Below are 13,248 nucleotides of genomic sequence, written 5' to 3' on the forward strand. Positions count from 1 at the left end.
AACTAGTTAATACTACATGGCAAGCTAGTACCTTAGTCGGATGCTCGACAACGGAGCATTGGAAATTGAACTGACTGACGACTATAATTAAACAATAGAAATCCAGCATATTAATATGCAATTCTGTATTGAGCATTATCTAGGTACATTCTGACACTATCCAATTGGCACAGCAATCGAAGAGTAACTGTCAGCGAGACGATGCTCCTGACATGGATCGAGATTAACGCTCTACTGTCTATAAATAGTATAGATCATGTGTCCAATTCATATTTCATCAAACTAAACTAACAGTCATAATCCTGGTTATCTAATATACAGTAGATCATATCTCATTCTCATAACTTAATGATCACCGAGTCCCATAGCATTCTTTGCCTTCTGACCCTATTGCGACACGTTAGCAGCTGATCAGTTTTGATTTCCTCAGATGCGGGGAACATACATTGTCTCGGTGCTACTACCATGGGTCTGGTTGTCTGTCTCGCCACGCGCGGAATCGTAGGCCTTCTGCGAGTACGACTTCTGGTTGTCGCCCTGCGCGCTGCCAGTGAGACGGTCGGTAGCGTCGGTGAAGGTTTCCTTCATCTTGTCCATAGTGGACTTTTGGGAGTCAGGAGTGACCTTCTCCTGAGCCTCTGTGGTGGAGTTAGGATTGATCTGTGTTGTATGGGTTGGCGAAACATACTGGTAGAGAAATCTTTGCGGCCGGTGTCAGACATGTTGAGTGTTGTTTGTGGTTGTGTTTGAATTAAATTCTGTGAAATGCTTCTTGATTTGATGATCTGTTCTGCGATGAGGAGACGACGACTGAAAAGTACGCTTCTTATATGTCCTTCAGGACGCGATCGACCATCAACCAGGTAGAGAGTGAGACGTCATGGCTTGTGACAAGGCCAGATCGGGGATAGAGCACACACCCGAGTTCACTTCATGAATCACTATTTTCTGGGGAAGTACATTGTTGGGCTGTCCCTTGCCACTTGATGTGGGGGATGTGATAGTCGATGTGATTGATTTTCGACGTCACCATGATCCTCGGCAAGTGCTGTAGATCATCGATAACTTTAACCTTCCTTCCCTGCAGGGCCCCAGTTAATATGACATGCTGATAGTGTCATTCGATCTGCATTCTATCCTCGATCGTACCTTGAAGGAGTACCTGCTCATTGCAAAAAAACAAACGTATTCAACACTTCGAACTCCTAATAGGTCTATGGACGCTATTTGCCTCATATGGGTCGGTTCTGTACTATTATGTATTCAATGATGTCATCACTTCTGGGTATCCGAAGTTGTCCTCCGGAGTCGGATACCATCATCCCAGAATAAGTAGATAGATCCTGACTAATTATTTACGGAGTAACTATTGACTCCGGCAGAGTCGTAGCAGAATGTCAGTCATGGAGCTTACAGGTGTAGGTGTAGATTTATCAATTGGATCTATTTTTGTATTTGAGGAGTTTACATGGTCATTCTGATAAACGACTGATAACGACCACTCTGAAAGAGCGAAATAGTAGTGAAGTAGTCTGCAGGCTCTGGCACACAGGGATATCACCGTCGCCGTGGCCCAAGCGTCCGCCTTCGAGATACAAAACTGGTCGGCGCAAAACAAATCGGACACTCGTACTGCCCCTGGTCATTGGTACTGTACCGCACACAGGTCAGACAGACACGATGCCCACACTTGGTGAGAAACACCTCCCGATCATCGACTGCGACGCACGAATGGCAGAAGCTCGTCGGATCGGGCAGATCGCCCCGCTGGATCCTCCGCTCCATCTCGGCGACTAGCTCCTTGCCCTTTTCTGCACGGGCGCGCAGGAGCCGCACGCGGTATTTGAGGGCTTCCGTTTCGGCAGCACTCGTCCCGTTTGATTTGGACCAGCTCGCCGGCGTGGGGATTGGTTCGAGAAGCGCAATCGGGCGCAGTCTCTGTGGGACAGGGATGGATTGCGAATGCTTATGCTCTAGCAGCCAGCGCCGGCGCAGTTGCTTGTTGAGGAGGAGGGTGAAAAGCATCTCGGCGGTTTTCCACGCGAGCCATTGTGACCGGTCGTCTAGGTGCAGTATCCTCGCATCTTGATTTTGTGGTCGTCCTTGCGATGTCAAGGTAGATGCTAAGGAACTTGTCATGGGGGCCGCGAGCAAACAGACAGAAATGTAAACGAATGACAAGAGAACAGGCCCTATAGCCCCGGTTTGCCGTGATGTGAAAGAGGCAAAGGGTCAGTCACTCTTCAACCACCTGGGTTGGCTGGCAGTGGTTCGAGTGTTCTTCACATCTGAATGGCATTGTTATATATACTCAATTCCTGTCAAACATTTCCGAGGTGGATTTGCGGCATCGGCCGATCCGATCAGCCACAGTCCTTGCAGTTTCGGCCGGTTTGGAGCCATTCAATGGAATGGAGACATATCCAATCCATGGCTGCAGGAAGATAATTCCTCAGACCCTCGCCACACCTCGGCTCAAAAAGGGAATTTCAGGCCTCAGGCATTCAATCCTTTCGATGACGTTAGCATCACACGACCTGTTCTGATGAAGCTCATGATTGGTCAATTGACTCAGCAGTGACAAAAGAAGATACAGCTGATATGTGCTCTGCTGACTGGGTAGTAGACTGATAGCAGCTTTGCTATGCAGCGCCATAGATTTCTGTTTATAGACAGTATAGCAGCCACCACTGGCTTGACAGTTTTAACTCCAAAATAATACATATCCAATGCACGCCAGGATCCAAACTTCATGAAACATAACTTACTACGAGGGGTAATGTAAATTGATCACAATTGAACAAAATCCACAAAGTCACCACCCGATGTGGTCCACGGTGCATCTGCAACCATGGACATCTTCATCGTCGGGGACTGCTGTTGCAAGACATCATCATCGTTGAACATAAGAGGCTGCGCCTGCTGCTCAGAGTACCCAGGAGAGTAGGTACTGATCGGTCTACCTGGCGCAACAGCCGCCCCGGCCTCCTCGACCATCTGAGCAATGTAGAACTTGAGCGGCGGGTCTTCGCATTGTGCATGCTTCAGCAGTTCATCCTTCAAAGAGAGCAGTTCCGAGCGCATCCGGTCGCGCTCCGAGAGGAGCCGTTCTTGCTCTGCAGACTGTTTGCGATACAGGTTCTCCAGCTGCTGGTTGCGCTCTTTCTTCTGGCGGCGGCATTTGCTGGCTGCGCGCCGGTTGCGCTCGAGATATCTCTCGCGACGGGGGTCGTTCTTGTCATATACCTTTGATTTTGAGTTGCGTTTGCTGGATTTTGAAGACTTTTTGGGAGAGGTGATGTCTGATTCTGTGGTAGCGGACGTAGAAGTAGAAGTTATAGAAGAAAGGCTGGTGATGGATGAGCGCGAGGGTCGAGCAGAGTGGATATTTGGAGCGCCGTGATTGGTGGAAGCTGGCTTTAGCTCCGGGCGCTGGGTGTACGGGGGTTTATTATTATCGGTGCTGGTGTCTGTGCGCTTGGAAAGAAAAGCGGGATCGAGGACGTGAAGATCCTCATCGCTCAGAAGGACAGGTTCATAAGTGGTGGAATCACCTGGCGGCAGGGCAAGAGCAGTTGGACTGAGGCTGGCCCAGTCCAGAAGATTACTATTGGCCGTCTGCTCGGTAAGAAGTGTGGTGGTCGTCATGGTGCAGGTGATAGATATACTGGAGCTGTACACTTGCGCAGCTGAGCGATTGAGCGATTGAGCTATGGACAAATGGTCTGACGGAGATGAAGGTTTAGACGGTGAGATGCGGTCACAGCTAGGGTGTGAGGCAGAAGCCCATAGGCCAATAGATATATAAGCCTGTAATGGTACTGAAGCCGTAGCCGTAGTGTAGCTGTACAAGATGTTTTGAAGTCTCAATTATCGAACCGGTTGGTCACTCTCTTTTAAAGACCAAGACATCCCAAGGAAACCTGCTGGAAAAGCCAGAGGACTCGTTCAGGTGCTGGAGAATGTTTCCTGCTACGCTGTTCTGGACCAGACGCCTCCTCCCGCCCCAGACAATAGATGAATCTTGATGTAACTGAACCCTGAGAACGGAGATCAAGGAAGTCTAAAGAGTGATCAAGCTCAGAACCAAGGAGGAGAGCTTTAACCCCAGTCAGTAATACCCAGCAACTACTGCGCAGACAAACCGTCTTACCCAAGGAATATTATTTAAAATCACCTCTTGTACAGAGTATGGGTAATGATCATGATTCAAAAGACACACTGACAGCTGCTGTTCCGCATAATGTCGTTACATTGATGGAGTGTTGACGCAACGGTAGCAACGATTGGTCGGATGTAAGGTCCGGCATTGCACTAGTGTCTGATCAGCGGGGCCAGGTTTCTTGGCTCGCCAATCAGCAGCCGCTTTTTGGGGGTGTGTGTGGGTTCCTTATTGAGAGTTAACGACTAACGTAAATGACAGCCCGTTTTTCATGGATTTGTTGCGGCAGTCTCATGATGAAAAACCTTAAGGTACCTCATGATTTTCTGGTGAGGAGCCTCATAAGTAAAGGGCAACGTGAATATGCCACAAATTATAAACAGGAGACAATGCTGCGTCTCTCTGAAGAGAAGATCTGCAGTTCTGCTCAAGCCACACGAGTTCGTCGGTTCATCCTCGAGGAAGAGATAAAGAATACCGCTGCAAGGAAACTGAAGAGAAATCCGCCGCGTCTGATTCGCTGGATCTTCTTTCGGCCACTCGGGCTCCAGCAATGTCTGATTCAACCATTTTTAACATGAGACTGGATTTCAGAGTTCCATTACCCCTCGGTAGGTCTCCGGATAGGGGCGCTGGTTGACGTCACAGCAGTGCGTAGCTGCATGGAGAGGAGAACATGATCCATCCGCTCAACGACGAGAGAAGCTTAAAGTGTGTGGAAATAGCCGAGTATCTGCCTGTAGATCCTGATTCGGATCCAAACTGTAGTCCCGGGTGATCATGCTCATATTCTGGGTGCAAGTACCTCTGGTAGAAGTAGAGAAAGACAGAGAGAGCCATATTGGATACTCCCACGCACACTATCAACTCTGAAGATGAAAATGCAGATGATAACGCGGAGGTGGCGCAGATAGACAGCATCCTGGATAGATCGGATCTCCTTTTCTTTCGGCAATCTTTCGGGTCTAAGCTGCTCATAACCAGTGAACCACGGCTGCTCGTGCCACACAACGAAACCTTCCCGTTCTCCAAGACATATCTTGACGTCATCGGACACTGGGGTGGGATCTACATTGTACTGTTGAGTCTGTTGTCCCTGTACATGAAAAGTACGAATCCACAGCACACAATTGACTGGGAGAATACTACAGTCGGTTGGATGTGGCTACTCTAGGGGTTTGTGCCGAAGTTTAGTGTTTTCATGTCATACACATGAAGGACAACTCACGTGGATACATTTCTCATTGCTGCAAGAGGCAAGGGTAGTACCATGAAGCAGGTCAATCGACTGTACCTGGCCCATTATAGCAAAATTCCTCTACAGAATCCTGCGGACAGCTAGGACATTTGAGTTGACCTTGGCCATGCGCGGACTGTATTATTTCTGCCAAGGATAAACTACAAATCCAGGGACAGATCAAGCCACATTGTCGGGTGAAAATAAAACGCTAGTGGTAGTAAATTTGCCAGAAGCGAGCCCGTTTGAATGTTAAGAAGGTGCAGCAACATGGGAATCGGAAATGATAAAGATCCAGAGATCTCATGCGATAAATCAAAAAATTATCTAGACCCTCGGGGAGGAATGTCAACATCGGACAGTACTCCCAATAGAGGAAATTCTCCATAGATAAATATATCAAGGGAACCTGTGGCAAACGCAAGCAACGTCTAGACTTCTTCTCCAATACTAATACATATCTGTCTGTCTACCCCGAAGCGGCGACAGTGAAAGGCATCGCCTTCTCCGAAAAGGCAAAGACCCCTTGCATAATCTAAGTGGGATCAAGGAACAGACTATTATTCTTTTTCTTTCCTTTTTTCTTTCTTTTTAAAACCATCCTGGCCCCAGTTCTTGCACTTCCTCTCTCGGCTGGAACTTCCGTTCCAATCAAGCGACCTTTTTTGCTGCTGCTGTCCACGAGGCTAGAGAAAAGGCCCCACTGGTTATCCACGCTTCTTCCACTCACACGTCGCTCTCGGCACGGCTTCTAGATGAATCGGCAGTACTAGTAGTATCGATACCTCTACTCTTCTGCAGATTATTATTATTATGGTAAAGCGGGAATAGATGAATCATAAATTATGATTATGATTTCATGTTAAAATACCTGTATGCTAATAATAAATAATAAATATTAAATATTACCCAACCAAGTCTGTGTCCCTTTGTTCTTTTCGCCTCCCACCGCTGATCCCCAGTTACTGTCCGCCTCTTATAGTAGTAAGGTGGTAGTAGCTCTACTGCCGTACCTTCTTTTTGAGACCCAGCATGTCCAGTGGTCCTGGTGTTTGCCTGATTGTCTGTGACCCTGACCTGGCTTGAATGGGACCCAGGGATCAGATAAAAGGCCTGTGCCATCCAAATTTCCCCGTTCCAGCCATCTATATCCCAGCTGTGTTCCCTCCTTTCTCCGCGTTGTTTCATCACTCGAGGGGGATGCTTTCGCCTTTCGCTCGTTGTTCGCTCGGAGGACGTCACTCATTTCATCTCCAGACTTGATATCTGCCGGGTGGGCTAAATTCTGACAGTTAATAAAAAGAATTGCCACTGCTCTTTTATAATCCTTGTGTCTGTCGTGTTGTTTGTGACTTGTGAGGCGCTTCGACATCGGAACACGTGTACCTCGAAGCGAGGAAAATGTTTGACAAAAGGTTTGTTTTTCTCAGGGATAGGAACGGGGTTTCAGATCATCCCGAGTCTAACCACCAGCAGGACGAAGCAGAAGCCCGGAGCAGAGCTGATCGGGGAGTTTCGACAGAAGTTTTCCCATGTTATCGCAGACCCCTTTCTCACACAACAGGCATCAGTCGAGCACAACGATGCGAAGGTCGCAAATCACCCCATACTTCCATCACAACCATTCCAGCCCCAGTTCAACCATCACCAGGCGAATCCGAGTGTAGTCGACTTTGTCACTCCTTCGGCTCTGCAAGCCGGCCTTCTTACTCCCACTGTTAATCAGATGTGCGCCGTAGTCCATAGCCCTGCAGGGGACCTTCACACCCCAACTGTAGAATGGAATCTGGCCAGCACGCCTTGGATATGGGATCAGATGGTCAGCGTACAGTCAGACCTTCAGGATCAACAACAACAACAACAACCACCACCACCACCACCACAACAACTACACGGACACGCGCCGACGGCGACCCGAGGCGTGGCAGTTTTACAGACGCAATACCAGCATCATTTGTTTCAGAACATGGACCCGTTTGCATCAAACCACATACTGCCGAGCAACGTCTCGTTCGGGGCAAACTCAGACTACGATCCATTGGATACGGCAAGCCATCGAGATTCATTTACAGAAATGTTGGGACATGTCGCGCAGCCTCTCCTCCCGGTGGCGTCGGACGCGGTCGACCGCGCCGACTTCCCGTCGAAGCCAGAGATTCCGTAAGTCCACTGCCAATTCGACGACTACAATCGGCCCACTGCTTGCTGACTCGGCCCTATTATAACAATGTAGATTCCGCTATCGTGTCACCCTCCACGCTCCCACCGCTATCGCGGATCATGCGCATGAACCACCAGTCACCTATCTCAACAAGTCCCAGTCATACTCGGTATCCATTGTCGACTCTACACCTCCGGCGCACGGCACACAACCCGTCAAATATCGCACGAGTGTGAGAATCACCTTTGAGGAACCGGCACACCGATCGAACCCAGCCCGGTGCTGGCGACTCTGGAAGGAAGCGCGAGGGGCGGTCGAGGCGCAGCAACGAGGGGGGAAGATGCGAGCGTTGGAGTTTGTGGACCTGCGCATGGGATCGAAGAAGAATGCGCCGCGTATCAAAAAGGTGGACAGCGCGTCGTTTGACGGGTTCTGTGTAACCTGGACGAGCACTCCGGAAGCCGGTCCTTCCGAGTGCGTGGTCAACGTCCGCTTGAACTTTTTGTCGACGGATTTCAGTCTATCCAAGGGTGTCAAAGGCGTTCCGACGCGATTATGCGTCAAAACGGAGATGATCGGCCTCGAGGATGGCACTCCTGCGCCGGGAGCTGGCGAAGCCGAGATTTGCTACTGCAAGGTCAAGGTGTTTCGCGACCACGGAGCGGAAAGAAAGCTATCCAACGATGTGGCGCATGTGCAGAAAGCGATTCACAAGGTCGAGCGGCAAATCGCGCAGGGAGATATCGACGGCACTAATGGTCTGGGAAAGCGGAAACGGCGAAAAGGCGTGGGCCACGGGCTGACCAAGAACCATACCGTATCGATGAGCCTCTCTCCCAGCCGTTCCAACAGTCTCACGGACATAGACGACCTGCACCGGGCCTTGTTCGAGCTGCGCAACCTCTTCTCATCCTCCCAGCCAGTTAGCCTGCTCTCACTGCAGGGCGACGTGCTGGATGATCCGGATCAATCACCAGTTTCGCTACCTCGGGACTCGTCCACACCTGTGTCTCTTGGACGTGACAGCGCGTCCGAGACTGATGCAGGGGTCAACTTCCACGGCGACCTGGTCCAGCTTCCACGTCGTCCTTTCGGCCGAGAAGCAAGCACTGTTGAGCCGAAGATGGAATCCCCTGATCCGGCCCTCAGCGATATAAATGGTCGATCTTCGCCCGAGTCGGATACCGGCGATCGGTCATCCAGCCCTCGGCATGGTAAGTTTGCCCAGCACTATTTGATATGGTATACCAATCTGACCTCAGGCAGTGGCATGTTTCTACGTTCGATTCCAGGACAAACAGCAGCAGGAACCCTACTACCGTGCCGTATACCTCACTGAGCGAACCGCGTCCGACTTCATAGACCAACTGTCCAAAAAATACAACGTCCAACCCGACCGTATCCTCAGTCTCCTGCACATCAACCCGAACAGTCTACGCGTCGCAGTCGACGATGACGTCGTGGGAGCAATCCCCGAAGGACAGGACATGATTGCCGAATTTACTGAGGTTCCTGCTCCGTTGAGCAGCAATGGAGAGGGCGAGGGAGAGGAGCATAACGCCGGGTACGAGGTTCAGCTACTTTTTTGACGCGTTCTGTTCTGCATACTCGACGGATTTTGAGCATTAGGTTCTGGTTTTTGTGCACACTCAGGGACTGTTTATTATATGACTTGCCGCGGACCGGATTTGCATGACTGGTGATGATGTATGTTTAGACCTGCATGAACATCTAGACTACGCCTACTGGATGGGTTATGAAGCGACGACACGAAAAGGAAATCTAGCATATACAGTTTAATATCATACGATGACTGTCAGAAAGAAATTTATATGCCTCCTAGGCTGTGAAGAAAGTTCCAACCATACATGAACTTCATTGCAAGGAACAAAATAGAGCCTGGGAGTATTGGACAAAACAAACAAATCTCGCCAGCTCCAGCTCCTGCCGTACTATCATTATTGACAAATTGAAATCTAGCCAGCGATGCTTTTATCCACGTGATCAGCATGTTTGAGAGTGCACAGACCAGGCCTGTGAGTCTAGAGGATGAATGATATGGATGGTTCAACCGCATCAGGAATGAAATTTTACTTTTACTAGCAGAGCCCCGCTGATCAGAATAAAGAAAAGCTTGTCTACCGTAAAGGCACCCAATCTCATGCTCATGTGCTGGATTCCTCAGAAGAGTCGAGACAATTCGTTGGTTTTAATAATGAATCCGGATTTCGGACGAGTAGCCCGAGGTTGCATCAGTTGAACGATTATCACCTATTCAGCTGAGGAGAGGAGTGTGATCGGTCTGCGTTTCCTCAACAAAGAGTATCCGGCGAGAAGTGTACATGAGACATGTCAGGTCGGATCAGTCGTAGAGTAATGTGGCGGCAGCAGATTCATCGAGGAATACTCGCGATCCCGGAAGTAGCAAAGGTGTCGATGCAAGTCCCGCTCAGCTCCAGACTATACGCTTCTTCAGTGGTGGTGCAACAGAATATCCTAGGCGGTCCATGTAGCCAAAATATATATGCCGAGTCGCAAAGGATCAGCTGGTCATGGTGCTTAACTCACCACCCAGGGAATCTGCCGCGTGCTTACCTAGCATCTACTCCCGCTGCCAGCTTGCCGAAACAAAAGCGTTCCTGACTCGCTCGGCAGACGATGGGATCTTGGGTCAGCCATTAGGAACATTCCCAAGAAGGCGGGGAGCAGGGAAGTTCTGGGACAACCATATAGGAGGCAACAGTGGGGTATGTGTAATTGCGAGGTATCTCAGTTGGGATTCCCTCATTCTCCGACTGCTGGATCTCCATTGAGAGTGGCCGATTTGTAAGACGCAAAAAACCGGTTATTGTCAATGATGAATGAACCAATCTGGGCCAAGGGAATCCGGGTAGTACTTGAGAAAAGCCGAGAGAGGTTATGGAAGAAGTTTGCCCGTAGTCTGGGTCGTATCGCCCTTCCATCCATGTATTCGAAAGCATAGATCCGCGAGTCTCTTCGATAAACTCGATCAACAGGTAGCCATTGTCAACTGTAGGATCTTTGCTTCGATGGCGCGCATAGTTCGAAAAAATCTGATTTCTTCAACCAGGATAGGAAGGATTGACGCAGGAGTTGGAAACAGCGAGGGAAGAATGGCAGGAATTCAAGTCGAGTAAACTGAAAGTTAAACCTATAAGCGACAAACATCACAATTAGCTACAATCCATACCGTCTCACCAGTGGACAAACCAAAACCATATAATTTCGGAATGGGCACATCGGGATAGTTCCCCTGGAGCCATGCATAGGATCCTGCTTCACAACGGATTTTCTCATCGCAATTGCCTGGTCTGAAACTCTCGCCGACGCGATACGGTAACGGAAACCGCATAAGAACACGCTTGTCCCAGACTCCCAACTGTCTATCATGACGGAAATACAGACATTAAAGCTGCCATGAAGCCAATTTTCTGTGTCTGCCACATGACATTCAGCAGATTATCTCAGGCCAAGATCTTGAGTAACCACAGCTTTCATCCATTCACGTTTGTCATGAAGGTGAGTAAATCTAGCTTGCTCGGAGCGGTATCCAAGTTGATGAAGAATAATCGATTCTTCGGCCTTGGCATCTGAGTATGTGATCCTTCTCCGGAGAAGCTGTCTGGTTTTAGGCTTTACGACGAATGTCAGGAAAGAAGACGATGTCGATTGACGATTCAGGGGATGCACATTCCTATCACAAGTCACGTGCTTCAACACTGTTGACATAAGGCTGACCAATCGAAGGTCATAGACTCACTCATAGTGTAAGTACAGATGGGTCCATGAGTCTTATTAGTACATATCCAGGCCTTCGCGTCAACGGATTCATTCAGAGATAATAAACTCATATAGTGTTGGCCCCTTGAGCAGTACAAGTACACGCAATTCGACTCAGATAAATATCTCATTGCAGCCATCGGTCTGTCAAGTACCCAGTCACAAAAGCATAAACTGCCTTGTGCAGCACATCGATAACTTGCTCATTGACTGGCCACGTCCTACACGTTCGTCAGTAATCGTACAAGTTCGAATGCAGGTATCCATAGATACGGACCATGGAGGAGCGCCGACTCCCGTCCAATTCTCCAGCGTCTGATCAATCGTCAACCGGACGCCGACGAACATAAAGTCGGCAAACGGTCCTCGAATACCGTTGATGCTCATGAATGCTCGAATGACGGCCGCAACTGCACCCTGCCCGTAATGCATGGCCATGTTCAATCCCCAGCGTTCGTTGTCCGGCCGGGGAGGCAAAGCCAGTAGTCGCTCCAGCGTGTGGCCGGGGACATAGGAGTTGGGCCGGCCAGTAAAGAATTGTTCAATCTTTTCTCCGACGGTCATTCTTTTTCTCAGTTAGATTAGTTTGCACGATTTGGGGGAGAGGACATACGCGGCTACACCGAGCAGTCCTGCGCCGCAGCCATAAAGGACCCATGTTCCCATGGGGATCGGAGGGCGGACTGGTCGGTGAGGATCGGTGGTTCGACGCGACGACATGGTAAGTAAATAATTAGCTGATGTTTTATTCTATTCGGGAAGACAAGTTTGAATGGTGGAGTACATTGTGGGATGAGTTGTTATAGAGCAATCCGTGATTCCTCGATGAGGTGTCTGGGTTATGTCATAATGGCGACACAAGTTGGCCGCATCAACATGAGATCCGCTATTCAGCCATCATTTTATGACAAACTCGGAAATGTGTTTGTAAGGTTAGATATTCTGGAGTATCTTGGTAACGACTTGATAAAAAAATGCTTAATAGCACAATTTTTCAGGAACATTAGTGCATCATGTATATTATAATAGCTGGATTGGAATCATCCTTCATTACCCTGAGCGTCAGACATTAGATCATCTTCCCCGTTCACCTTAATGTCTTAGTATAGTGAAGGATAATAACCCTATATAACGGCTAAAGCCGTGTCGCTATCGGAACTTCCCATAAACAGGTAGATCCCATTCACTATATGGGAATCTCCGTTGAATCTAGACATTCACTTTTCCTATTTAAGAAATGTATATAATCTTCCCATGCCTCTTCTTTTCCTCGTACTTTTTCATCAGCTACAGTATCTTACAGCTAGACGGAAAGGGTGTCATCAAAGCAACATACTGCATAAAACTTGGACTACAAAGCCCCTCTCATTTATCCAATAGACAGCATGGATCAGACTCTGTTGGCTATCCTGCTCCTGATACTGCTTGTTATCGCAGCAATTGTTCGTCTTCGATCTCTGGTCACCAGGAGGTGGTAAGTCGATACATCTACCCTTCGAAGACTATCGTATAATACCGAGACTGACTCTTATTTATAGGCATGACTCAAATGTCCCCTCTGCGCCCTCGGTTTCTCCTGATTCTGGGGCTTTCTGGCCAGGAGTCTGACACTGCAGCGTCGGTTGCAAATGCACTTGCTTGATACACAAGGTCTGCCCTCGTTGTCGTCAAATCGATGGGGGACGATTACGATCAACTGTCAACCATTTCGTCGAACATTTAAGTCACTCTCTGCTGCGGTATCTACTTGAAAGAGAAACAACATGTCGCTCCGTTGCTTTGTTGGACCCGCATGGATGGCTTTTAGTTAATACCTGAGTCTGGTGGTTGGTACGTTTCATGGATGAGGTATGTTCATAAACAAATGAGTTAGTCCCGTTGTACACA

General features: G+C 48.8%; 6 protein-coding genes across 6 annotated transcripts; 1 reads left to right on the forward strand and 5 right to left on the reverse strand.

Annotated features, from left to right (window-relative positions):
- Positions 1 to 338: 338 nt before the first annotated feature.
- On the reverse strand, positions 339 to 986 carry P174DRAFT_450562 (heat shock 9/12 family protein; the record flags this gene model as incomplete). The annotated part of the gene is made up of 3 exons (XM_024828948.1): positions 689 to 986; positions 446 to 638; positions 339 to 387 (listed from the first exon to the last, which is right to left on the reverse strand). The coding sequence occupies exons 1-3, from the start codon at positions 720 to 722 to the stop codon at positions 339 to 341; spliced, it is 276 nt and encodes a 91-aa protein (XP_024682173.1). The 5' UTR covers positions 723 to 986.
- Positions 987 to 1,432: 446 nt separating this feature from the next.
- On the reverse strand, positions 1,433 to 2,139 carry P174DRAFT_388329 (uncharacterized protein; the record flags this gene model as incomplete). Its single annotated transcript, XM_024823402.1, has 2 exons — positions 1,433 to 1,600; positions 1,665 to 2,139. 2 exons carry the CDS (start codon positions 2,137 to 2,139, stop codon positions 1,473 to 1,475), a joined length of 603 nt encoding a protein of 200 aa, XP_024682174.1. The 3' UTR covers positions 1,433 to 1,472.
- A 651-nt stretch (positions 2,140 to 2,790) lies between these two features.
- On the reverse strand, positions 2,791 to 3,648 carry atfC (bZIP transcription factor atfC; the record flags this gene model as incomplete). Its single annotated transcript, XM_024829798.1, has 1 exon — positions 2,791 to 3,648. One exon carries the CDS (start codon positions 3,646 to 3,648, stop codon positions 2,791 to 2,793), a length of 858 nt encoding a protein of 285 aa, XP_024682175.1.
- Positions 3,649 to 4,773: 1,125 nt separating this feature from the next.
- Positions 4,774 to 5,411, reverse strand: P174DRAFT_156545 (uncharacterized protein). Its single transcript, XM_024821185.1, has one exon. It carries the CDS (start codon positions 5,210 to 5,212, stop codon positions 4,805 to 4,807), a length of 408 nt encoding a protein of 135 aa, XP_024682176.1. The 5' UTR covers positions 5,213 to 5,411; the 3' UTR covers positions 4,774 to 4,804.
- A 914-nt stretch (positions 5,412 to 6,325) lies between these two features.
- On the forward strand, positions 6,326 to 9,337 carry P174DRAFT_440855 (putative CP2 transcription factor). Its single transcript, XM_024827158.1, has 4 exons — positions 6,326 to 6,814; positions 6,876 to 7,559; positions 7,633 to 8,774; positions 8,827 to 9,337. Exons 1-4 carry the CDS (start codon positions 6,801 to 6,803, stop codon positions 9,147 to 9,149), a joined length of 2,163 nt encoding a protein of 720 aa, XP_024682177.1. The 5' UTR covers positions 6,326 to 6,800; the 3' UTR covers positions 9,150 to 9,337.
- Positions 9,338 to 11,288: 1,951 nt separating this feature from the next.
- Positions 11,289 to 12,349, reverse strand: P174DRAFT_405639 (uncharacterized protein). The gene is made up of 3 exons (XM_024824079.1): positions 11,975 to 12,349; positions 11,639 to 11,926; positions 11,289 to 11,582 (listed from the first exon to the last, which is right to left on the reverse strand). The coding sequence occupies exons 1-3, from the start codon at positions 12,079 to 12,081 to the stop codon at positions 11,489 to 11,491; spliced, it is 489 nt and encodes a 162-aa protein (XP_024682178.1). The 5' UTR covers positions 12,082 to 12,349; the 3' UTR covers positions 11,289 to 11,488.
- Positions 12,350 to 13,248: the final 899 nt, after the last annotated feature.

The sequence above is a fragment of the Aspergillus novofumigatus genome (assembly GCF_002847465.1).
Source record: "Aspergillus novofumigatus IBT 16806 chromosome Unknown P174scaffold_4, whole genome shotgun sequence".
Lineage (NCBI taxonomy): Eukaryota > Fungi > Ascomycota > Eurotiomycetes > Eurotiales > Aspergillaceae > Aspergillus > Aspergillus novofumigatus.

What these genes read in the sequence shown, in the direction of transcription:
- P174DRAFT_156545 (XM_024821185.1), bottom strand. Translation starts at nt 5,212, where the DNA reads ATGACGTCAAGATATGTCTTGGAGAACGGGAAGGTTTCGTTGTGTGGC.
- P174DRAFT_440855 (XM_024827158.1), top strand. An exon ending in CCGTCGAAGCCAGAGATTCC is followed by an intron (nt 7,560 to 7,632) that starts GTAAGTCCACTG and finishes ATAACAATGTAG; the next exon opens with ATTCCGCTATCGTGTCACCC. An exon ending in GTCATCCAGCCCTCGGCATG is followed by an intron (nt 8,775 to 8,826) that starts GTAAGTTTGCCC and finishes GACCTCAGGCAG; the next exon opens with TGGCATGTTTCTACGTTCGA.
- P174DRAFT_405639 (XM_024824079.1), bottom strand. Translation starts at nt 12,081, where the DNA reads ATGTCGTCGCGTCGAACCACCGATCCTCACCGACCAGTCCGCCCTCCG. An exon ending in GGACTGCTCGGTGTAGCCGC is followed by an intron (nt 11,927 to 11,974) that starts GTATGTCCTCTC and finishes ACTGAGAAAAAG; the next exon opens with AATGACCGTCGGAGAAAAGA. An exon ending in GGAGTCGGCGCTCCTCCATG is followed by an intron (nt 11,583 to 11,638) that starts GTCCGTATCTAT and finishes ACGAACGTGTAG; the next exon opens with GACGTGGCCAGTCAATGAGC.